This window comes from Ischnura elegans, chromosome X (genome assembly GCF_921293095.1).
Source record: "Ischnura elegans chromosome X, ioIscEleg1.1, whole genome shotgun sequence".
Lineage (NCBI taxonomy): Eukaryota > Metazoa > Arthropoda > Insecta > Odonata > Coenagrionidae > Ischnura > Ischnura elegans.
The window spans coordinates 79,102,265-79,128,962 of NC_060259.1; the positions used below are offsets into that span (position 1 = coordinate 79,102,265).

At 37.0% G+C, this 26,698-nt stretch overlaps 1 protein-coding gene across 3 annotated transcripts; it reads right to left on the reverse strand.

The window, feature by feature from the left end:
- Positions 1 to 1,025: 1,025 nt before the first annotated feature.
- Positions 1,026 to 26,698, reverse strand: LOC124170971 (arginyl-tRNA--protein transferase 1-like). 3 transcript variants are annotated; one of them, XM_046550061.1, is made up of 11 exons: positions 26,330 to 26,698; positions 26,123 to 26,249; positions 25,904 to 26,040; positions 24,111 to 24,218; positions 22,499 to 22,600; positions 8,145 to 8,216; positions 5,329 to 5,555; positions 2,774 to 2,932; positions 1,920 to 2,101; positions 1,471 to 1,726; positions 1,026 to 1,385 (listed from the first exon to the last, which is right to left on the reverse strand). In XM_046550061.1, exons 1-11 carry the CDS (start codon positions 26,421 to 26,423, stop codon positions 1,239 to 1,241), a joined length of 1,611 nt encoding a protein of 536 aa, XP_046406017.1. In that variant the 5' UTR covers positions 26,424 to 26,698; the 3' UTR covers positions 1,026 to 1,238. The 3 variants fall into 3 exon arrangements, with proteins under 3 accessions (XP_046406017.1, XP_046406019.1, XP_046406018.1); XM_046550063.1 differs by lacking the exons at positions 25,904 to 26,040; positions 26,123 to 26,249; positions 26,330 to 26,698 and adding an exon at positions 25,535 to 25,615; XM_046550062.1 differs by lacking the exons at positions 25,904 to 26,040; positions 26,123 to 26,249; positions 26,330 to 26,698 and adding an exon at positions 25,172 to 25,410.

Consider the following 26,698-nt stretch of genomic DNA (forward strand, 5'->3'; position numbering starts at 1 on the left):
GCCTCATGGCTCTTGCAGGGGCACAGCTCGGATTTAAGGCTAGGGGGAGTTTCAGGCACAACTAATACTGGGAGGCCAGGGGGTATGGCATACCCATCAGGGTAAGCGGGAGGTGCAGGGGCCCTCTGCCAGAAAAAAATTTAAGATCATTGGTTCAAAATGGTGAGTTTTACGGCTTTCCGAGGGATATTTTATTAATCCTCACACTATTATACAGGTAATATTAATCCAATTAAATAAAATAGATTTGACTTAAAAATTTCTCTGAGCTCCTGGGTGGATTTTATTCCCCAAAGTCCCCCCTTGCTGTGCCACTGGGCTCTTGTAAACTAGAGCTGAGCTGGCTAACTCGAGTTCAGGAAAGCAAAAATTGTTTCTAAAAATATGTAGTCGTTCACAAAATCATCAATTAAGTACAAAAAAAAGAGCTCGACACTCTGCTTGATATATCATGGTGACAAAAGAAAAATGGCAAGTATTCTGTTGTAGGCTCCCAAAGAAGCATTGCAACAATTCTAGCAATTCAATTGAGTGATAAGGTGACATGAACTAAGTAATTCCGGCCAGAAAAAGTTGCTGACAATTTGATGAATGTGTGGATAAACAAATTGCCAGACAGATGTATCCAGGTATACATATATTCTTTTTAGTGTTGTTCTAGTGGAGTCATCTCGATTATATCTACCGGCTATATCTATCTTGTAAGTTCCTTTCGGGAAATGCTGCGTTGAAAAAATTTGAGCGAAAATTGTTTTTAACGCAGCATTTCTGCATTTCTCGAAAGCAGCTTCATGACAGATAAAAGAAGCTGTGAAAATCTTCATACCGGCTATATTGTTGAGGGCAATGTTCCTTGTATTCAGTGGTTATCACCCTGAGTGGACACACTGTTATATTTGAATCACTAAGGGAATCGAGAGGATTACATAATGATTTTCGAGCCAATGTGAACACTTGTAATACCTAGCATATTCCAATATTCAAAGCACAATTCCTGGCAGCAAATAAATTACTAAGTAAACAACTTAAAAACATATTGATTTATTGATTGAAATATCATATTCATTTTTATGAAAGTAAGTAGCACTAAAATATACCACGATGTGACTTTGAAGGCAATGAGAGAACTGGTGACCCAATAATGTATAAATTAACAGGCACTGCCAAATAGAGTTGATGAGTCCTGTACACTGCAGTGCCCAAGTAACGATCCAATTAACATAAATTTTAGAAAAATATTAATCTCTGTACAAAAACAAGCTGTGGTATGTGTCTTTCCCTACCAATCTTGCATATTCCTTCACTTTACCTTCATCATTTGCTGCATAGTTGATCTTCTTATAAGTGTGATAACTCATGAGCTGACGTTTGTATAAGATCCCAACCTGGCAGTGAGAAGAGAACAAATTAGCAACAAATGTGAAGAACACACATGCATCCATTTTCTTACATAATTTACAACCGACATACTTTTTCCAAGTTCACCTCACACTTAAGAGCATTTTCCACTCTGAGATCAGTTTCAAATCTTGAGTACTTGCTTTTATCAAGCAAAGGACGACACTTTTCTATGGGATGCCATGTAAATGTTTCAGGGCAAAGCAGGTACGATGGCACATACTTCCCCTTGTAAGCCATTTTAGGGCAAGAATGCAGGTAGAAGCCGAGGTAATAATATTTTATAGGAGGGTAAACCTTCATCAATGACCTCGTTGAAAATATTTCCCTGCAGAATTTATATGAAAACAAGACAAGAGACAGTTTCAAGACATGCAATTAATCACACCAATAATTACTCAATAAATACTTCAATGAGTAATTTAATCCCAATATTCTGATGAATCACAACATAAGAAGGATTCATCAATAATGCTAGAGTTCTCATCAAAATTTCTTAAAGCAAATGATGTTGCCCTTACCGAAGACATCCATAAGTTCCCAACGATAGAAACCTTAATTCAGGGTCATAGAAAAAATATACTGATGAAATGCACTTGGGCAATATATCAATCACACCAACTGCAATAAGTCTGTCACCAACCCAATACTGTTCGTGAAAAGAACCAAATCCACAAGGAGGGCCTTCACCAGGCTGGGAATCCTGTAAAGAGGATGATTCATCCATAAATAATGGGAAGTGCTCATAAGTTTCTCTGGTCCACATGTTCACTAATTCATCCATTGATCAAGACAAATGCATCTAAAGATTTACTTTAACAGTAGAGCATCGGAACCGGTCATTTTGACCAGTTTTGTTAATAATTTCTTTGCAATTCCCTTTATTTATTTCACTCACCACCGAAAACAGCACCCTTTGGCCTTTACATTGGGGTTGATAACACTTAACAATAAAGTGTGCACAAACATCCATGCCCTAGATTAGGGTAAATTACCCATACGGGACTCAAACCCACGACCTTTGGTTTGGCAGGCGAGGACTTTACCCCGCTGCCACCGAGCCCAGCTTTAAATTAGTGAGCTATAATTTTGTGACTTTTATTCTTTGAATGATATACCCGATTGCTTCAAATATTAGTCATTAATATTCCATTACTTAAAAATTATACTTATACGTAACTTCAACCCAGGAACCCATCATTTTGACCGGTTGATATTTCCAGTGCAAACATTCAAAATGTGAGGGGTGAATTTTGGAACAAACTTCCAAGCGTTACATGATTCAAAACCTGTAAGCAGCTATTTGACTCTTGGCTACTTTGCTAAGAGTAGAATTGTATTTAAAGGACATGTTTTAATTGCATAAGAAACTTACATAAATAGGTGAGTCAATGAGGAACCTAGTAAGTTGCTTGATGGAGCAATCCTCCGGTGAGTCATCATGCACAGCCATTTGATATTTCTCATAGAGTTTATGAGTTTTATGAAGCAGCACTTCATCCATCTTCAAATCCGATACGGAAACAAGTTCAGTCTTCAGAAAGAAAGAAATGGCATTACTGTAGTTACGATGACAACATACTTAAAATCTATTGATACAAATAAATATGCACCGTTGCAACATATATTCTCCACACAGTGTATATAATATAGGAGACAGCCAATGCAATCAGCATATTAAAAGGAGTTCTATATGGAGGTAGCACACTACAGTAGTCTCTCCTTCAACCTTTCAGCTTGGCAATTCATTTTGGTGCTCACAAAATGCATAACTTAGTCAATAACTTACTCAACTTGATTACATTCAAAGCTACACTGTTTAGTATACACCAAGGATGAAATTTTGCCATGAGAAGAGATTTGGCTCAGCCAGGATTCGAACATGAATCTCCTGGTTACCCATTAAAATGATCAAAGAATATTAGAACTGTGTTTATATTACTATTCTTCAGCAGCTCCTCCACGATCCTGCATAATTTGGCACTTCGAAAGATATTAGTTGGGATTGATATCAGTCTTGACTGGTCATACAGTTATATCGTTAACGATTGACATAGGCCACGAAAGATGTTGATCAACATTGATATCAGTTGTGACTGACCACTTGCAATTGACTCAGGTGAAGTGAATGGTCATCAAACATCACTGAATCAACCAACTATTCCCATCACAAATAGTGACTTTTTATTTTTTGCCCTAGCGTGCAAATCAGAAGGTAAAGAATAAACAAAATCTCAGAGAAGAAAAAGTACATAACTACAGTAAAACTTTGATTTTACGCAGTTGGAGGGATCGAAAGATGGGCACTGTGTAAAATCAAGAGTTGGCATTGAGGAGGAGTATACTTTTCTGGATAACGCTTGCTCATTATTTTTAGAACGCTTAGTTATACACTTTTGTATAGTTCTGATTTAAGCCAAAACCGGAACCAGAAAAAGTCTCATATGTGAGGTTTTATGGTAAAGGAGCATGAAATCCTTTTCAATCGCGTCAGATGTTTCCCAGATTCAATTACTCATTTGGAGGCAAGAAAATGAAGCCTATTAATCTTATTTACTCGGGACTGAGGTTCGCAATTTCGTAATAACGAAAATTTCGTAATAACATTTCTTTTACTATAGCTTTGATAGGCCTATTTGCCAGGACCAACGATTTGCTTCATAATAACAAGAACTTCGTAATAACGTTGTTCGTATTAACAAGAGTCTACTGTAGCATTTGTGTGCTTAAACAAACATGTATGCATTAGTGAACATATATTTATTATTATATAATAACAGAAAGCGAGCACTACTGCATGATTTTTACCATGATTTGAGAGAAAACAATGTGAGCTCTCTTAATTCAACAGTCACTTAAATTTTTTAAGATAGTAGGATAACTTTTTCCTTCTTTACTGCTAGGTATGCTCTCATAAGGAACAAAATGGCCATAACTAATGGTTAACATGAAAATTACAGCATATTAAAGGTGTATAAGAAAAAAATAAGCGTGAAACATTTAACTTTGAAAATGTCATTCCATGTATGTAATCGCGGCTGCATTAATGGTCTCTAGTTGTCTCGGTACGATATGTGGAGGTAGTTAGGCTGTCTTGGGGGTGTCTCCTTGGTATGATAAGAGGAGGTTTTACAAGATAAAGAGGTTCACTATATAGAGGTTTGCCTATAAACTTACATGTAAATCTGATGGGACCGTAGGAGTGGTATGAAGTATGGAGGTTTACGATGTAAAGAGGTTCACTACATAGAGGTTTTACATTGTTGTGCAGAGATGAAGGCATACATGTAAAAAAATTAGCACAAATCTTGCTAGATCTAGAATGCAGAACAGAGGAATACTTCTATAAGCAGATTGCAACAGAAAATTTGATCAAAAAAGGCTATTTGGGCTTCTAGTTGGCTTATTTCTCTCCGTATGGCTGACATTTTGGAACATTCCATCATTGGGGCTGATGGAACGCTACTTTGGTTCCGAAATGTTGGCCAAATGGAGAGAGATAACCTGGCATGAAGCCCGAATAACCTTTTTTGACCATATTCACAGGGAAAGCATTAAACCTGAAAATTTGATTACCGAAAGAAATCCTTTTACAATCACGATTTTTAAAACCCAAATAAATCATATTCATTCAATTCAATTCAAAGAATGCAAGAATGCATGGCAAAAAAATATAAAAAGCATAACAACTCTAATAACTCAAAGATGTTGGTATTAATAGGTAGATACATTTTTCATTCCAACTGTAATGAAGAACCTCTAAATGATTCACAGGAAATATGAAACATAAAGCTCAGAAGGTATATTACAGACATTTCTAAATCAAATAGACATTCAGTACAAAAAAATAGAAAATGAATTCCAAGTTATTATCAAGATACAAAGATCTTGAAGAGAAAATGATAAAAAATTAAATAACAAAATGAGTACCTTAAACCTTAGGGCAAATGACGACATTTCCTCTTCACGAGGAAAATAACTGTCATAGTCAAATGAACTGGTCTTTTGAACAGAATTCTTATTTGCATACGTCAACTGGCTGGCATCTTCATGTGACATTCCCCTCTTTATAAGCTTGTTGTACTTGTTCTCCAGCCGTATAAGTTTTGCTTTCTTTGGCTTGGGGTGATCCTCCGTGGTTCCAGCGGCATTCTGCCCTAAACGTGGAATAAAGTTGCTTTAAATTCAGTATTGCTCAATGTAATGACATAAAAAACATGAAAAACTTTCTTCCAGATTACTTAGACTTAACTACAAACTAAGATGGTCTGTGAACTAATTAACAAGAAAATAAACCAATCATAGCACACTTCTAGGTGTTACAAACATTAACTTTGGATTACATAGGCTATGCCTCCAAGGAATTTATTCACAACAGAGGCAAAGATTAATATATAATAAAACTAGAGATTGGTCAGCTTCGGTACCCGGTTCTTGGTACTGCCAGTTCTTGGCTTGTGGAACCAGTATCGAGAACCGATTGCATAAAGTTGGTACTCTGGAACTGGCTCAGAACGGTGGTGAGGATTTGAATTTGGCACCCAAAGTCGAAATGGACTGCAGCGTATTCAAGGCCAAAATGTGAAAAAAAAAATTAAAAAATGAGCAATCCACGTTTTTTTCTTTAGAGAGTTGCTTGCTAACATGCGCATTTAAGGGTTCGTCAGTTTGTTGCTCTCGCCAACATTGTAACATTTCCATAGCCACAGCCGCTTTCAAACGAGCTGACTTTTCGCCTGCCGTCAACCACGGCTATCAACTTACCACAGGCAATAGATAGGTCTCAATGTCAAACTAGTAGAATCGCGCCTTTGACGGCACAGCGCCCATTTCAATCCCGCCCGGTGAGTCTCAAGTTGGCTTTCCTTTTCTGAAACCAAACTAAAGGCAAGTGGGGAGGGGAGGAGAGTGGCCTGTTGCTCCTCTAACCACAATGCGTGGGTATTGGAATGTTCTTTGGACACGCACTCAAATTTGGCATTTTGTGGCTTAATGGTGGCAGATGCCAATTTGCACAAAAACTTGCCCTAATAGGCATTAACTTGGCAAAATCTATAGGGAATGACCATAAAACATTAAATTCATCAATTTGTTACTCTCTGCCCCATAAATGACCCATGAGCGAGACTCAGGGGTTCACCTAAAGACCTCTAATTTTTTTGGCCTTATATTTGATCAGTTCCACAACTTTTTTCACTGGGCCAAATTGATTAAAAAAAAACTATTTTTCCGATTCAACCTACACCATATCTATTTAATATCCTCAGCACCACTTTCACTGTTTGAGATATTAGGCTTATAGTCCTATAATCTCAGCATTCTACAGCTTTCTTCTTATTTAGTAGCAGAATTAAAATCGTTTTCAATAAATACTCCAGCCAACTTCCCTTCTCATACGCCCAGCATGCTAGTTTGAAAACCTTTGCTTACCAACCCTCCCTCGATTCTACAGTTTCTTTATTCTTCTATGTAGCCTATTGACCTCTCGGCAGTTTTGACTATTCTAGGTTTAATACATATTACCCTACCCTTCTTCTACAGTCTCTGCACCTTCAACCCCCTGGATAGAAAGCCTCTACATTCCATTTCCTTGGCTTTCTAACTTTCATAAATCATTTGAACCTTACGTTGCATTTCATGAGCAATAGATTGTGACCTATCATCGGCATCCTCCACAGGAAGCTGAGCGACTTTTCCACACTCTTCTCAACCTCTGTATTACCATGATCACTGGCTTTTACATAAAGGAGTACGAACAACCACCTACTTAGAATTATACAGCCACAAAACATAATCAGGTTATTAATATATGTTCAACAAATTCAGGCTTCAGTTGGTGGAAGTTAGTCATATTTAAATAAATAAAAGATCGTAGCACTTTTCCACAAGAATTTTTAATGATTTTTTTTTCTCAACCCCCCCTCTCGTTTTTCTATGGTTCTTCCCCAAGTGTCTTCATTTTACAGTTATGACGATAGTCCTCCTTCCAACATGGGTTCCCCACATCCCGTAGTAGTATCTTTTCCCACTGTCTCTACTCTGTACGCCCGTTCCCACCCCCTTCCTCAAAGATGTCAAATTCTCCCCTAACCCCCCCTCCTTTCTCAAGCGTATATAAGGGATTTTCAAATGTTTTGAAGTGTCTTGTACCAGATGATGGCTCAATGAGACGAAACGCGTTGTACGCATTAAAAATTCTTGTGGAAAAGTTCTATGATCTTTTATTTATTTAAATTATTAATATATGATCACAATTAATTGTTTCTGGATACATCAGTCTATTACCTAATATTAATAATAATTAGAGAATTTAAACAAAAGTTGTGCCTTACCTTGAATAACGATATTCATGATTATCATACAAGAAGTAGTAATGAGCTCGCAGTGAGGCAACAAAATCTTTCTCTCTTCAGTAGAGGGCCTATCAATATGAGTATTAAAATTTATAATAAATTACCTACATCAATCAAAGACGAAATCAGACCTGGCCTTTTCAAAGCAAAATTAAAAAAATATCTTTTAGATCATTGCTACTATTCAATTGATGAATTCTTTGAGGATGCCTCGCAACTAATGTAACATATGTATATATATATATATATTGTGAGTTACTTTGTATTTTTGATTTGATTTTTATGTTTTCCTGACGGGTCCTATATATGTATATTCATATCTTTTCTGTGACCAATAAAATATTATTATTATTATTATTATTACCTTACAAATAAAAGTTGTAAAATAATTACCTTGCTCTTCAGTACTTGGGCCTGCCGCACTCACAGCATGAGAAAACTTTTTTCCATGTAACTGCGTAGTCTCTGTAACATTGAGCAATAGTTAAAACACTATGCTGCAAGTTTCACAATGAATCAATGAGTAAATGCTTTACTATTTAAAAAAATTAAAATTAGGATATCTTCATGGCTTAAAAAAATGGCCGTTCTCCATTTAAAAATTCTACAAGACTGCCTTGATACCTCAAGGGGGGGAAATTCTTCAGAAGCATTAAAACACACAAAAATGAGATGCAAGTACAAATTAATTTAAAAAGACTGATCACCACATAGAAATACATGTTTAGCTTAATCAGGATTGATAGTGGAATTTATTTTGTTTACCATCGTTTTCATTGTGACAATTTAGTTGGCAACACTATGAAGCATGATGGCCTGATAAAACAATTATAAGACACGTGGAAGCAAAGAAGGATAAGGGCCAGGCCCGATTGAGTTTTATAGGACAGATTATTAAGGATGTAAAAGAGAAGAAATACTTCACGATGAAAAGGCAAGTGGATAGGAGAGAGGAATGGAGAGCTGCATCAAACCAATCTTAGGATTGCTAACTTATGATCATATTCATTAACTTAACATGGCTTATATAGTATTACACCCAACGACTCTACATCATAGTTTACACAAAAATGACCTGAGTCAACCTCAACTTAAATACTGTAGAATCCTCCTCCAAACCTAGGCTCTACTGCTCAAATGTAACACATTTGCTTAAGTTTCATGCAAAAAAATTCAAAATATATGAAAAGTGAAGTTCCCTATCTCTAATTAGTACCCTTTCACATTACAGGGAATTGCCTACCTTACAGAAGCATTAATATGGGAGAATTCTTTCGATAGATACACAGTAGAGCAACAATCATCTGACGTAAAATTTATTATACATACCGTATATGTCTGAATATAATCCCCCCCTTTTTTCCAAAAATGCCTGTGGTAAAAGTAAAGGGGGGGACAACTTCCAAACGCATTTTTTTAATTTTCCCAAAAATGAAGCCTCAAAATTAGGGTGGACTATATTCAGAGGGGGACTATATTCAGAGGGGGACTGTATTCAGAGAAATATGGTATATACAAGCAATTGGAGCCGATCTTTTAACATCACATAGGGCATAGTTAAATCCAACTACTTAACAAATTGGTCTGATACACATAAAGAAAGAAATATAAATACTACTGAATGAATAGAACTGAGACTGCACTTTCCTCACAAAAATTTCATAATTACAACTGACTCACCCAACAAATGAACTTCTTAATCTATGAAATCCCATTTCTCTTTTACCTGCACCTTTATCATATATACCAGAGAAAACTGGATACCATATACAGCAGAATTCCTGATTACCCGGCTGTGGATCATCTTGTGCTGCATGAGTTTCACACCAGTTGACATTTTCCGCGTTCTTTATAAAAATTAAAATTGGATGGAAAAGCACCACAATTATTGCATTTTTTGCAAGGCTGAATCAGGCTTATTATTTCCATCAAAATTCCACTTATAAAATAAAATTATTTTTTTTACTTGCTGACAAGGAATGTTTCAAGTTAACTTGGACGCCTGCTCTGGCTAGCATTTCAGAAGAAAATAATAATAATATCTTTATTGTTCTATGGGTCAAACATGTGACATAGAACATTGTCAGGGAGAACATCAAAACATACATGTTGTCATAAACTATCAGACAAAAATTCATTTACATTATAATAACCCTTAGGCTGTAGAAATTTTTTAAATTCTGTCTTAAAAACATTAATATTTGAAATATGTTTTATACTCGTAGGCAATTTGTTAAAAATAAGCAAGGCAGAGTGATGTGGACCTCTTTTGGCACATAATTGTTGTAAGATATGTATATTTTCACTCCCACGGAGTGAAAATATACATATCATGAACCGAGGAGTTTGGTAAAAATAAGGTAGGGTTCTTTTTTACAAATAGTGCACAGTAAAAAATGTACATACTTAGTAGTGTCATTATATTATATTTTAGAAATAATGGCTTTCCAGGAGACCTGATGGACACATTTGCCATAACTTTCAAGGCTCTTTTTTGCATAGAGAATGCTCTAGCAGCAGCACTTGTGTTTCCCCATAAAACTACACAATAAGCCAAGTGAGAATGAATTTTGGCATAATATATCAATTTCAGTATTTCTAATGAAGTAGTTGGAGCCAATTTGCGAATCATATATATTCCCGTTGCCATTTTGCTAACTAAATCCTCAATATGATATTGCCAATCAAGGTTTTCAGTTAATTTCAACCCTAAAAATTTTGTAGAGCTAGACTGCTGAATGGCTGTTGATGAATTAGTCTTAAGTAGAGGACTCATTTCAGGAGGACTAATTTTGTGATGGAAATTTAAAAAACATGTTTTATTTCCATTCAATTTTAAGTTATTACTTTTACACCAGTCAATCATCTGTGCTACTGATGAGCGTGCCATATCAATCACCTCCCCTGTCTTATTACCAAAACTCAGAGTAGTAGCATCATCAGCATATAAAATGACTTTACTCTGATGCAAATGAGATGGTAGGTCGTTAATAAAAATTATGAATAATAGTGGCCCTAGAATGGATCCTTGGGGCACTCCACAATTTGATATAAGGACATCTGAGTAGTTCTGATTAACATCACCATTACAATTAGTGTTTAATTGCACTACCTGCTTACGATTAGTTAAATAGGATTTTATCCAAGCTAAAGCATTGCCATTAATTCCGATTTGGACAAGTTTACTGTACAATATGCAATGATTGACAGTATCAAATGCCTTTGTTAAATCATAAAAAATCCCAATAATTGCTTTCTGGTTGGCAAGACCTAAGATAATGTCATTAACAAGCTGAAAAACAGCAGACATAGTTGACTTGCCTTTAATAAAGCCATGTTGGGAGAGATTCAATAAATTAAATTTACACAGATAGACAATGATACGGTTGTGAAAGAGTTTTTCAAAGATTTTCGAGAAAACAGAAAGTAGTGCTATGGGTCTATAGTTAGTTGAGTCACTCAAAGATCCCTTTTTATGAATTGGGCATAACACAGAAAATTTTAAATTTGTCGGAAAATGACCATTGCAGATTGATAAATTGAAGATATCCGATAGAGGGGTAGAAATAATTTTAGCAGCTAGCTTAATAATAGGCATAGGTACCCCATCACTGCCGACAGACCATTTATTAGCGAGAGATTTTATGACATCTTCAACCTCGGCAGGATCTGAGGGAAAAAGAAATATTGAGGCAGAAGTACTCATTGCTTTGATAGTGGATGGAATGCTATCATCATTAACTTGACAGAACTGTTTATTAAAACAATTTGCTATGTTTTCGGGCTTTGAAACAGCAATATCCTTAAACTTTATGAAAGGTGGCGACTGTTGATGATGAGCAGATAAAAACTCTTGATTAATTTTAAAAGATTCTTCAATGATTAACCAATCGTAAATTAAGGCAAATGTTGTCTACCATCTTTAAGTGTATTTTTCATATGAAAATGTGGAATTATTGCCGTGGCCTCACATGCGCTTGAATACAGCCCAAGGGAACTGGAGATTTCATTGCACTCAAGCGTGTTTACGCCACCGCCAGTCAAGGTCAAATGGAAGAGGGAGAGGAGAATAGTAGAAGTGAAGGCAGATGGGGAAGTGGAAGCAAAGACAAAGGAAGTATAGATTGCATGAGTCATAGCCAGGCACTCGCCTGCATCTACAGTTTGCTGAAGTATATGGTGCACCAGGAATACAAGCACTATCACATTATCGCTCCAAAAAAATCTTGATCGGGTGAAGAAAGATCTCAATGAGTCCAGGAAGCAATCTAAATTAACTATGTGCATAAATAAGATATCATTTGATTTATGTAAATTGTTAACATTACAATGGTTAAAGTGAAAATTTGGATTATCCATGTTTTCCGATTATTCGAGCTGCCTTTCCCCATCATTAGCCTGGATAATCAGGAGTTCGCTGTATACATACACATTAGTTGAAGACAATCAGTTTTTTTATTCACAAACAGTATAATTTTTCCATTCAAAATCTGCAGCTGTCATGAGCATTCCTCCTCATTGCAGAAGTTACCTTCTCTTGGTGTACTCCACTTATTACTATGAACAGCATTCTATGTACTGCTGTACAAAACCACAGCTATCAATTAATGCTGAATATGAGGATCTGAGGTGAACAACCTTGAATACAAATGGTTTGTATGATGAATTGTTCCAATAGCTGTACTGTGTCACACTCCTCCATTTTGCACCGACCCAGGTTTTATTGCATTGGTTTGCAGGGATGGAGCAAGTGACTACAAGGATCTCTCAAGCCTCTCAACCGGCAAACCTTGACACTCACTTACATGAATACGCACACACAAAGATACACAGGCTAAACATGCAGGGAGAATAAGCTCATAAGAGCAAGTCAAGGTGTAAATTAGGAAAAATGATGAGCTAATAGAGCTATTTTGGACTCCAAGATGCCCTCTTCAATGCTGGAAGTATAAGATCTTCATAACAACACAGGGTTGAAAAAATAGTGAAGATTTTCCAGCATTCCAGCATTGAAAAGAGTCTCTTGGAGGCCAAAATAGCACTATTTTCACATCACTTGTCCTAATTTAAATCTTGATCTGCTCTTTTGAGCTTATTCTGGCTGCATTTTTAGCCTGAGTGAGCATCTTTGTGTGTGAATGAGTGAGTGTCGAGGCTTGCCGGTTGAAAGGCTGTGTACTCCCTTCATCTTCGCAAACCAATGGAGTAAAACCAGGGTCGGTGCAAAATGGATAAGAGTAACAGGTTATGGCTTTTTGAGCATTTCATTATATAATTTTCATAGGCATCAAGTCTTAGTAGGCCTAGACTAATTCCATGTTCACACAAAAGAATTTCTACTATGGAAACTTTACTATTATTGAAGAAAAGTAAGATAGTGTGGGTAAAAACGATGGGAAAACATGTGTTCTATGAAAAAACGCACAGACAATTTGAGTCCATGGGTCTGTCCTAGTTAAGCAGTAGATCGGTTTTGATGGAATGTAAGTTACACAAAATTGTACATTTAACCCGTCAGCGCCCAAAGTTTTTTTTAGTGATGGGTCGGTTCGATTCCTCGATTCTTCGATTCCTCGATTCTCGGCCAAGAACCGGAATCGAAAACGAGTACTTGCCACGGTGAAAAATCGATTCCGATTCCAGTAGTACTTCAAACCACAAAATATACGACCTAGTTCCCAAAAGTCATTTGAATTTTCGCGCCTCGTAATCGTGATAACAAAACACATATCTTTCTGGGATGTGCGAGTACTCAAAAATTCAAGTCGAGTCGAGTAGTTGGTACTCGACTCGAGCGTTTCGAGTAGCATTACAAATGTCGAGTCGAGTAGTTAAGGTTATAGAGCTTTCGAGTATAGTAGGTCCAGCGATCTGCCGACAGGAAGCGCTATCATGAAACTCGTGTTATAATGCAGTTTTTAAAGCCGATAAGTCATCCTAATGCCTTGGCCTGGTAGTTTCAGCTTGCCGAATACACTATAGTTGTCGACATGGGCGCCGAATACCTTTACGGCAGCCGCGGCGGCCGATCGTCTTCCTACCCGGCGCGCACTGGTCCGAAATCGGAAAAAGCTGGAATGAGGTCCAAAATGACCTTTTTGGGGATAGAGACTTGAAACTTAGCGTAAATACTCATAAATTATTACCAGATATAGATTTATATGCCGTTTTACATAAATACGACCCTTTTTTGAGATACAGTAGTCCAAACATGACCAATTTTTCAATGCCACGCGAGATATCGTTCTTCCTCAAAAAATCTTTGAATTTATCCAGGTGGTTTTGCGTTGGTATGAGTTTAATGTAATAAAGAAACGCAATATTCCTTTAACCTGGTGCTTTCCCTATATTTTCAATGACTTTTGAAGATTTTGGCTCTCATCTGTATGGTTTTACAACGCAAAACGGCCGACCCGTTTTTCACGTGAAATTTGACATAAAGTAGATATTATCTTTCGTTTACGAAACATATAACTCGGAAAATTTGAACCACAATATAAAGTAGAGATTTCTAAAGATTACTAAGTAGAAATCTTGGAAAAAAGTTTGCGACGAAGGAAATTATAGCGATTTTTTAATCGCGCGTCAAGGCTGACCTACACGCCGCGGACCTCTGAGGCTCGGTAACTGAGGCCGATTTTTCAAGTTTTTTAAAACATTAGTCTTGAAAATCGTCATGTAAAGCATGGATAATCGTCTTAATTGACTGAAAACACTAAACTGAGGATGTTAAAAAGGATTATGTATAGATCGAATAGGCCAATTAGCGCATTACTCGAAAGAAAATACTAAGGACTGGATATTTTGCGGAACCATCCCACGCATAAGAAATATGGCTAGGGTATTGAAGTAAAATGAAGAAATTAAGTCAGCATGCTTAAGAGAGAGAAAAATGAACTGTTTCCACGAAAGGCAACAACTGATACCCTTTTTCCCTTTCCACCTTCGCCGAGGTGAGTCGCGCGGAAGGGGGAGTTTTCATATCACAATTGGCATCTATTAGCCTTTTTTTTTACTGCATCCGTCCGATGTGATATTCATTTGTAGCGTTTAGTTTCTTTCTTGAACGAATTTAAGTATACCGGGACTAGCCACGGTGATAACTTTTACGGGAGTCACCCGCAATGCACAATTGTGCGAAAAATCCACAGAGAAAAAACCATTCGCCTTGACCGGGATTCGAACCCGGATCCTGGGTTCTTACTCTCCGGCTGTGGCGCCGTGCTCACGATTTGGACTGCTCGTCGCATAATATGCTCAGCAGTCCATACCACCTTGTCCGGTATAGTCCACAAATTTCCACAGGGTAGAATGACGCCTCGGTAGCTTAACTGGCTAAAGCACTCGGCCGGAAATCGAGGGATCCGGGTTCGAATCCCGGTCAAGGCGAATGATTTTTTCTCTGTGGATTTTTCGCACAATTCTTTCTTGAACTTAAAAAAGCAAGAGACTTTAACCCTGATTAAATGACGTCTGAAGTATAGAATTCTTTTGGCTCTACAAAACTCAAGTTTAGTTCTATATAGTTCGTTTGCTTCGTCCATTTGAATTCCATGAAGATTCAAGGTCCAAATAAATCGTTGATATTATTTTTAATAAAAATTCCAAAGTCTCCAAAATCTTGCAATTTTGGTAGGAAAGTATTTGCCCAGTCACACAAGTGTGTAGCAAAAGCCAATTTTCTGCAGGCAGTAATACTGTAACATGAAGATGCCAAAACCTGCTGGCTGAGCATGTAGAATAATTGGATTTTCTGCTTGAGAATTTGAAAGGGCCAAATATTACATGATTCATATACTTAGTATGTAATCTTTATTATAGCTGTGAAAATTACTATATTCAGGGCTCATTATAGGGCACGATACTCATTATATTTTCCTTCTTACATTAGGCTAAACATTCATCATAGAAAATTGGAGTAGAATATATTGTAGTATGCATTGCTGTATTGCCTGGTTCAGAAATTATCATACTTGACTCGATACTTGCGAGTCATTTTCAACTCGACTCGAGATCAAAAAGTGCTACTTGGAAATCCCTTTTATATTCCAAAGGAGCAAATGCAGACTAGGGAGCCTGTGACAGGTATATAGTCAAGATACAGTGATGCATTTGGAAAAGTACCCAAAGTCACCATAGCAAACACTGTTGAAGCTGAAGTGGAGCTTATTTATCATAGATGAATGCCCCACCAAATTCCTTCCCTGGGAAATACTGAAAGACTTGTATCTCCTACCCAAGGCTGAAAGTGTTAGCGAAGAGGTTTCTTGCCATACCGCCATCCACTCTGTTCAGGGAAAGACATTTAGTTCTGCAGGAAAAATATGTGATGTAAAATGCAACAGGCTTTATCCTAGGATATCCTAAGCTATCCTAGAAAGTTGATTACATAGTGATGATATGAAAGATGCTTTTGTTTGACTGACTCTTTCACAGAGTAATATTTTTTAAGTGGTTTTTTTGTTGCCTGGAATTAAGTGATATTTTTCTTGGAGCCTATGGCATCAGAATCGATGGAATCGGTATCGGTAGAATCGGAATCGAAATGTCAGAATCGGAATCGGGATCGGAATCGATAAAATTTTGGAATCGACCCATCACTAGTTTTTTTAAATTCACACATATTCCACTTTTAAAAAATATGATACATATGAGCTCAACACAGTGAACACAATTCAAACTGACTGAATAATAGAGGAAACCTTCTACTAAGTATGTATGTTCACCGAAATGTACACTAAGATTCACATATTAAATTCATTGCAGGAATATTGGCTTAGCACTGCACTGGGTGCCATATGGCACCCATGGGCGTTGACGGGTTAAGGAGTCAAAACTTCACATAAATTACTGAAAATTTTCTAGAAAGGGTTATGTCTATGCAAATACAATGACTTTAGGATTTAAATTCCTAGATTTGAAGCCAAGTTTCCCAGCTCTCCAAATTTAAACAAACCATGCCACAACAATAAATAGTACAACCAATTTTGCTATAAGGAAAAGAGATGAAACTGTTCATAAATAATGCACGCCCAACTTTCACCCACACCTCTCAAACAACTGCAAATGCTATTGCCATTTCAGATACAGGCTCACAGTTTACAAAATATACATTTACAAGAAACTGGAATTTCAAAATACATATCCTCGGCCACTTTGGGGCCTGTAAATCATACCGGAAGCTGAGTTCCTTGCAGCAAGAGAGCAAGAGGCAGGAGGGTATTGTAAGAGAACAGACTAAAAACTAGGGGCCGCTAATCAACTGCCTATTTTGTTCATTCATCACTCACTGCATCAGCTGCTTACAATAAAAGAGGATTCAACAATGTATTCGCAAATGTACTGTTCGCAAAGGTCAGAAGGGCAGTTCAAGATGCCATGCCTTCCTATAAAGAAATACAACACACCAAAAAGAAAGCCTCAAAACAAAAACAGCGGCAAGGCTTATTCAATAAATTTGATTCTGTATCAACATCAACCTCATCAGCAGCTGATGCAAGGTGTGACATCACCATGCGGCTTTCCATTTCTCAGTGAGAGAGTGACCAATGTCTGCGAGCATGAAAGATTTTGTGAGCACGAGCAAGTGATTGTAAACATTAAAATCGACACATCAGTCATTGAAATGGATATTTTGTTTGTTATTTCCTCAATCCTCCACCTTCTTACAATAATAAATTGTGAGAATAAAAACCACCAGATCCATCCATAAACTCAGCATGAAAGACAGAAGATATGACAATTGAAGGTTAATCAATTTATTGCAATATTAACTCCAGTTTAGAGAAGTGGCCTCAACATATAATACTTGTGTGAATCTGTGAATCCATGCAAGCAGTAAATTTGAGGGAATAATAATTATACATTTTGAACAGAAATTTGAGAGATTCTACATTATAGTGATATGAATTCATTTTTATTTCCGCAAATAAGTTCAGTATTCTCGTAAGAGTTTATGAATATCACAGAAAACGGTATGATATTACGGTGAGAATAAACCCCAAAATTCTTCGCAACAATTGAAATCTCTGGAGCACAGACTTTGACAGAATTTTTGACCTATGTAAATTTCAACTTGCTCAGCACCCGAAGGGGCATACCCCAAAACGTAACTCAGGGAACACCAGCAATATCTTTCTACAATCTTCGTTCTTGTGATAATGTCACCTATTTGCTAATCATTCCACAGCAGGGTTTAAGAGAAATGCAGTAAATTTCCCGACACCCAAATACACAGGAAAAATACTGGGCAATATTTTCATTTTCAAATTATTCCAGAGCTGACCATATTTAGTCACTGACAGTTTTATTATGAATAGTAAGTCATGGTTATACAGTTGAGGACCTCAAATCCAGAAAGCTTGGGACCGAAGGGCTTCTGGATTTCTGGCCTTCATAGTATATTAAGTAAATTAATTAATTTATACATGTGCTCAGGCTCTTGTACTTGATATTTGATATCCTTATGTGTCTCTGACAAGGTTCTTAGCGTATGTCCATAGCATGTGCTAACTTCCTACTCATCCCAGAATAAGGCTTGGAGAGTGGTGCCACGCGGTGGCAAGTCAAAACACTACGCAGAAGAATTTTCAAATGTTCTGGATTTCTGGTTTTCCGAGTTTTCTAAATTCCGGATTTGAGGTCCTCAACTGTAGTTATTTTTTTCATGCTCATTGTCAATCCAATAAGAGAACAAAAACATAGAATGTGAACAAAGTTTTCTTGCCTCATCATATACCTATTGCAAGGAGAACATAATCAGTCCAAAAAGCAGTTGCATGACAAGCAAACAGACTGATTAATCAACATGAGATACACCTCTCCATATGACACATCACTCGGAGAAGATACCCATCTCTCACAAATTTAACTGCCATACTTAGGGATCCACCAAGAGTTGAATAACTTCCGCCAAAGAGAGCAGGAAAACACTCACCAGCAAAATATTGCATTTTTTCCCAAAGCCTTGAATCAGGACTTCTTCTCGCAATGGTATTTATCCAGGTGGGCTGTTAAGCACCAGAGGTGATATGAATGCTGGCCACTAGTTCCTTGGGAATACTCATTCATCCTCGCCCATCCCTCTGATTCAAACTCCAGCTCATAAGCTTCTTTTCTAAGTCAGCAAAAATTTTGTTTGATTTAAACCTCTCAAATTTTGCATTCCTGGAGCAATATCCAAAATCAATAGGCCAAAGAACACACAAATTAAAAAAATTCAATCAAAGTTTTCCGCCATAAAATTTTTCCCACAAATAGTATAGGGCACATTCCAGGAAACCACAAGCTATGCAACTCAACAAATCTCATGAATAACTGATATCATCACAGTTTTCATTAAGTCATGCTTAACAATCTGGCAAGATGAATGTTCAAACTGTTGATTACAGCTGTGCAAAGACTAAAATTTCAACAATTTGACAAGTATAACTTAATTCTAAATAACAACTTTACGATTGCCATGAACATAACAAATGGAACTTACTCCTAAATTTTATATTTTATCTAACCAGTGGCGCAGCAAGGGGGGGTTTTGATGGATAAACCCCCCCCCCCCCAAGCTTAGAGAAATATTTAAGTTTAATCCATTTTACTTCATTGGATTAGGATTACTTATAGATGAGTGTTAGGATTAATCAAATATCCCTCATAAAGCTGTAAAACTTGCCATTTTGAACCATTAATCTTAAATATATAATACCTACATTTTTCTGGAGGAGGCCCCCCCCTGGTGGGTATGCAATACCCCCACTCCCCTAAATATTAGTTGTGCCTAAAACCCCCCCTAGCCTTAATTCTTAGCTGCACCCCTGTATCTAACAATGCTTATTAATACTTTGAAAATAACATGGTGACATGACGGAGTATATATGTAATTGCTTCACTGCCGATGAAGATATGGTTGTTGAGAATTAAATACAGTGCTTAATGATAAATGATAGCAGTACGACCATATGGATACTACATCATTGCCTTTACTTAGTAATAACACAACATTGCTAGTTGATAGTGTATGATGTATTACATACTTTTTTCTTCCAGTATGTACATGCAAACAACTCCCTTGATCAGTCCCTCCCTAGATTTTTAAGGTCCATGTTTCAAATAACAGGAGTACCAAGAAATACTTAAGATGATCTGTACCTCTCTCTACATGTCATATTTCACCCAGTGGAATAGATTGCATGCAAGAATCTAATTGGGTGATTCAGAATTCTCCAATAATAATGACTTGCCTCATCTTGCTTTGTATATTTTGATGCATGATAAAAAAATAATTCTCAACCACACCCTTTTGATAAGCAGTACTTAAGAGGATGCATGCTCCACTTATGACCTGTCTTTTCCCATGATGCATTAAGACTTAATAACGTATACAATTACAGCAAACTCTCGAATATCCGGGTAAATGATGGGGAGAGGCGGCACGAATAATCAGAAAAAACAAATAATCCAAACTTTTACAATAACTTATTGTAATTTTCATAATTTACGTAAATCAAACAATATATTATTATGGTGATGGTTTTCCGGGTTTACACCGCGTTGATTCATGTTTTGCGGATGACAGTTTCGGGCACGTTCTGAGGATCTGTGAACTGTCGTCTGCAAAACATGAATCAACCCGGAAAACCGTCACCAATCAACTCACCACGGAAGCCTCCGTACTAATATATTATTATTATTGCACATAGTCTTTTATTTAAGATTGCTTTTCGGAATAATTAGGAGCTTTCTCCTCCTGATCGTGACCTTTTATGCAGCAATAACGTGATTGTACTTGTATTCCTACTTCTACATGTTATACCTGGTTTCCGAAAACAGCTGCGAGATCACAGATTCAGTTAAGTGGCTTGCATGAATGCTTTGAAGAAACCAATGCGTGATGTCGACAACTACACGTCAGGCACCACGCCATGTAGTCGCGTCTCGCTTAAGTTGCCTGGGATGAAACTGCTGTGGGAAGAGGATCTGTGATCACTGATCACCATCACCCACTGCGATGTTTGGAAAAAAGGAGCATAGAACTCCTGTGAAGACAACGGGCACGTGTTCACACCATTGTGCAGCAATAGTTATAAGAAACCAGGACTTAGGGCAAATCGTCTACGGGACCATTATTTCCATTAGAATTCCCGTCAAAAATGGATTTTTTAAAATTTACTTGCCAACAAGGAATGTTTCAAGTTTACTTGGACGTCTGCACTAGCCTTGCAGACGACGATCAGCAGCGGGAAAAAAACCAGAGTAATTTAAGAAGATTCATGAGTTGTAAACATATCGTAATTGACGAAAAATGTTATCTATGATCATTAAATGTATATTTTATATTGCAAACGCGCAATTATTGCCCTGGACTCGCATACGATTGAATACGGCCCAAGGGAACTAGAGATTTCGTCACACCCAGGCATGTCTACACCGTAACTTATCAAGTTCAAGGAGAGGAAGGTTGTAGAAGTGAAAGCAGTGAGGAAATTGGAAGTAAAGATAGCATGAGTCATAGCCAGGCACTTGCTTGCGCTGACAGTTTGCCGTAAGCCCTGGTTTCCTATAACCACATCTGGGAGATGGGGTGATCGCGTGCCAATTGCCATCACAGGAGTTCCTCTTTTTCAATCATCGCGGTACACAATCGTGCTCAGTGATCACGGATCTACATCCCCAGCAACTTGTGGGAGATGTGGAATGGTGCCTGATGGTGTAGCTTTCGACGTAGCGCAGTGCTCTTGAAGAATTAGTGCAAACCACATTTCTGAAGCCATGATCTCGCAGCCACGGATTCGCAGTTTTTGAAAATTAGGTGTTATCCGGAGCATTAAGAATACGATCACATTATCGCTGCTAAAAAGATCCCAGTCGGAAAGATAAAGCTGCTAATGATACCGGAAAGCAATTTAAAATAACACAAAATGTGCATAGATAGTCATAGACTGACTGATTTACAAATATGATGAAAATCACAATTCCGATTATTCGTGCCACCTTTCCCCATCAATAACCCAGATAATCGGGAGTATATGTACTGTATTGTCTTTTCTCACAATTTCCGGAAGACAAGTATCTATATCATGGCCTCTTCTAATAATTTAGTTTTAAAGAAGGCAAGGCCTACACTGCAACGCAAGTACTTGAGTGACTAATTAGGTAACCCAAACATCATCATCAAGGTATCAATTATGGCATGGTGGACATAATTATTCAGTGTTAAGTCAATTCAAAAGAGTGCTTGAAATATACATAATTTATGTATGCTACAATATAATTAATAAATAATACAAGGTATACATAATTTAGATTCAGCAACTCATAGTTGAAGTTGAGAATTTTACAAACAACTGTAAGACAAGCACTTTTCTGCAGGAGTTGGGAGGGGAAAAAAACTTGTCCTAGATTCGTGCAAATACTGTGCTCATAAATTTTTATGACACGGTTGAATATTTGTTTCCCTGAATATTCATTCTTAATGGACCAAGAAAATGTTGCTAGGCAAACATATAAATTAATGCAAAAGCAAATTGAGTAAGATTGGAATGACTTTTAGCAGTTAATGAGCATCAAGTTGGGAGCAAGACACAACCATACATGAGAGGATGAGAAAAAATGAGCTAGGAATCAGGAGAGGTACCACTGCAAGATAGATTATCATAATGAAAGTTAAAATATTATTTCTAACATTGAGATAAAATACTAAGCTAATATTTACCAATATAAAGCTAAGACCATCCAAACATGGAGTGAAATACCTTCTTTATTAATAGTTGATTTCCTCTTACTTTCATTCCCAGGAACAGACTGAAATCCTTCTACCTCCATTCGAGAGTTAATGACCTCTTTGGATGTAATACCTAGAATAAAACTGTATTTTAATACTCTTTCTTAACAGAAATCATTGCATACAGCATCTAAACTAAGCATTCCATAGCACCTGGAAAGAAGACCAAGTATTCAAGAAAATAACCAGAGACTAGCCTGTAGCATTTCTTTAAAGAGTCACTTGGCTGTGTAAATGAATAGGGTGGTTTCCTATTATTTTTTATTGCCTAAATCGAAAGATTATTACTTCTGGAGTATGTATTTCATGCATTTAGATTTTTAAATGAAGATATCTATTTTTCGCGATTAAATGAAAAGTGAAAATTTTCAAGCGCACGAAAACGCGACGGGTAAGTATAAATGCCGGGAAAACTCCCGTGTGACGTCGTTCTGGTTCCCGCTGCCGCAAGTGAGGTGACCTTGGGGCAAGGCTCTGAGCGCTGATACGATGCAAGATGCTAGCAGGTAGCTGAGTGCCCTGCTAGCTGGTAGTGCTTGGCTTAAATAAGGATTATTAATACCTTATCAAATGAAGAGAACTTTCCGACCTTAGCCAGTTTTAATAAGTGATTATTAAGACATGTTTCCCTGAGCTCTGTGCCTCATGCACACATTGATAATCTCCTCATGCACACATTGATAATCTCAGATGATGTAAAACTCCTATCAACTCGTATAGAAACTAGGTCCCTGTGACGTCACGTGGAGTGGTATCGCATGTGCCTCATGCACGCATTGGTAATCTCAGATGATGTAAAACTCCTATCTACTCGTATAGAAACTAGGTCCCTGTGACGTCACGTGGAGTGGTATCCCATGGGCACCAATCTGGCCTTATTCAAATGAGGATAAAAATTGACCATTGCCATTCATCTAAACCGGTATATCTAAAACGAAATACTTTGTATTTATGAATACACTAATGGTGGGTAACGAATCGCAATCAATGCTTTTCGTTTTCTTTGATGAAGGAAACTACCCTATTGCAAAAATTCCAAAGAGGAAAAATAATTTACCTTGACTAGGTTTCAAACCCACATCTCTTGAATTTGTACCTCTGCAGAGGAAGAAGATGCTTTAGTAATTCAAGTGGTAGAATACCTGGCTAAAATTTATGTGATCAATGTTCGAATCTCGGCCAAGGCAAATGATTTTTCACTGTGGAATTTCCACAATGCTACAGGCTTACCGCACTCTTGCAAGAATATATCTCGCCAACTCACTCCTTCAACATGAAGGTTGGTTTAGATAAGTGAGCATAGAGTTGATCCCAAACTAAGCCACAGGCATATAAAAACTTCTCACATTACGGATATTTTTTACCTTTTCCAGTGTATCCTAGAATTAATGCTGTAACTCCGATGATTTTTCATCTGATTTTTTTTAAAAGATCGCAGAAAAAGAGAGATTTTTTTTAAAAGATCGCAGAGTTTTACATGGTCAGTATTGAAAGTGTTAATCAACTGTGCCTAAACTTAGGTATCAGAAGAGTAGAAATTAAATTATGAAATTCAATGAGGATTAGAACATAACTTACAATACCTTCTTTACTTGGAGATACATCCACTTCAATTTTATCATAGTCAATAACAGCAGGCTGTGATTGAGCAAGCGCTAAATGTGGTGGCAATTCATCAGCAGATTCATAATCTAAAAGAAAATTAGATAGTAATGTCTTTACAAAAATCTAATAATTTGGCTAATTTCAAAGTGAAAGTAATTAAAATAACCATAATAATTAACTTCTTAAAATAAGTTGATGGCTTTCAATCAAAACTAGTAACAGACCACAGTTTTACAATATACAATGAGGAAACTTAAAGGCATAAAATAAATTCAAATCCTCAAATTAGTAATTGATTTCACTAAGCATGGTTAACAAACCTCGAGAATGATTTATTAACACAATACAATTGCAGTTGCCATGAATGGGTCACAAAATTTGTAATGACGCAATAGAGGCAAGAATTAAACTGTATTGATCATGTAATGAGTCATATGCTGTTTTCAACACATTTTTATTTGAAAAAAAAAATGATAAAAGTATCATGCAGAAACAAGAAAAAATATATCCTCATCAGCTGGGTTGTAACAAGCACTTTTCAATTAAGTGCTGCTGGCTTTAAATCACCCCGTAAAAAAAGTCTAGATCCTTGATGGAAAACAGGCATTACATTATCATTAGAAGGACAGGACCAGTAAATTTGATAACTACAAAGGTTAAAATTCCTGCAGTTCTTGAAAAGCCACCTCAATTTTTCTTGGATATTATTTCTGATGATGCATACTAAACCTAAAAATTAAATTTTCTGCCAATAATATACAGTTTTTAACTCCCAATGGCAAGAAGACATCACAACAATATCCAAGTCATGCAGTTACGTAAAGCTTCATAAGAATGGCAGCACAGTAGCAGAGGTAAACAATTTCTCTATTAGGGCAGCACAATTGAGGAAAATGGACACAGCAGCAAGAATATCAAAGAGTAAATTGAGCAAGCAACTGAGGTGTTCATAAAAAAATAAAGAGGCGATGACAGGATTGGAGAGTTAATTTTCAATAGCAGACTAGTCAAGATTCTTTTACACACTGCAGTGCTTTACCTGCCAGAGAAGTGGATGTTGAGAAAAAGTTAAGTACAGACTGAAGGCATTTGTGAAGCAGGAAGGGAAAGAAAGGGAAACATAGAGAAGAAAAGGAGTGAAGTGCTAACCATGGTGGGTGACGAGAAAAACTTGAAAATGACAGAGAGTAATGCCAAAAACTGTTAGCAGGGAGGGTGCTAGGAGAGCAAGGAATTGGGAGGAAGAGAACAGAGTACATAAACACATTGAAACGGAATAAACGTTACTGTAAATTTAAAAGGGAGTATCAAAGTGTGAGGAGGAACAGGCCAGAAAATTTTGCAACATATTTCCACATAAACCTATCATAAAAGATAAAATACCTTTCTTATCACCACATACCCATTTATTGAGGAAGATACTGATTGATTTATCATTTGACACCGATTCATTTTCTTTTCAGAATTGGCAATCAGTGTTTACTGATAAGCAAATGGTAGAACCTTGTATATACTTTTGGCCATTGAAATAAAAAACGAAATGCACCATGAGGGTAGATATTGTCTACGACGCAGTATGATGCATGATAACATCAGCTAAATCATAAAAGGCAGCCACATCATCCGTTCAAGACTTACTTATTTGCATACTCTCACAAAAAAGCTATATCAGGTCTTGCTGAGCTCAAAACACGAAAAAGTGCGTGCGTATGTAACTCTTCGCAAAGAATAAAATAAAAGAAAGGAACTAGCAACATTCCTTTGATCATACCTTCTATTGACGAAGCATCTGAAGGGGCTCCAGTTTGACGATTTTTTCTCGGAGTGTCACCAAACCGGATATAATTGTTAAATTTCTTCAATACTTTTTTATGAGATTTCGTCAATCTTGCTTCGGAAACGTCGCACCTGCGCCCTCATAAAATCAATATCATTATAATATTACTTAATAGTGATCAAAACACCACGAATACGTTGTTTTTTAACCCACCTTATTGTATACAAAGGGCAGCAGGTTTTTCTCATCATGGGTTTATAAAGGTAGATTCCACTGCGTCTCCATCCCCGATCGATCAAATTTTGATACTCGGTCTCACTAATAGAATGCGCCCACATGCCTGAAATATTTCACAACTCTTAAATTCGTGACATCAAATTTCATACATACACCTTGAGTGAAATGACTTGCTGTTCGTACTATGGTTAAGGCTTGAACGGGATTTACAATATCCGCAACGATGTTCCTCACTAGCGGAGAAGCCCTCAACAATACTAATTTTCCGGCGATTCATTATCTACTACACGAGAGTGTCACAGCGACTTTTAGTATTATAATATCTGGTATTGGAAAAGAAATAATTTCAAACACACTTCCGTGAAACGTATTGACACACGAGATCCGCATAGCGCTCCATCGCTCAGCAGCAGCTGATGCGCTAGTGCAATGCGCAGATGAATCACCGGATCCACGTAAAGATTATTTACTCTAGGGTCCACGGCTTCAACGTAATAAACAACAACTCACGAGTCCACGACATAGTTTTCGGAATTTTCCATCTAATTGGAT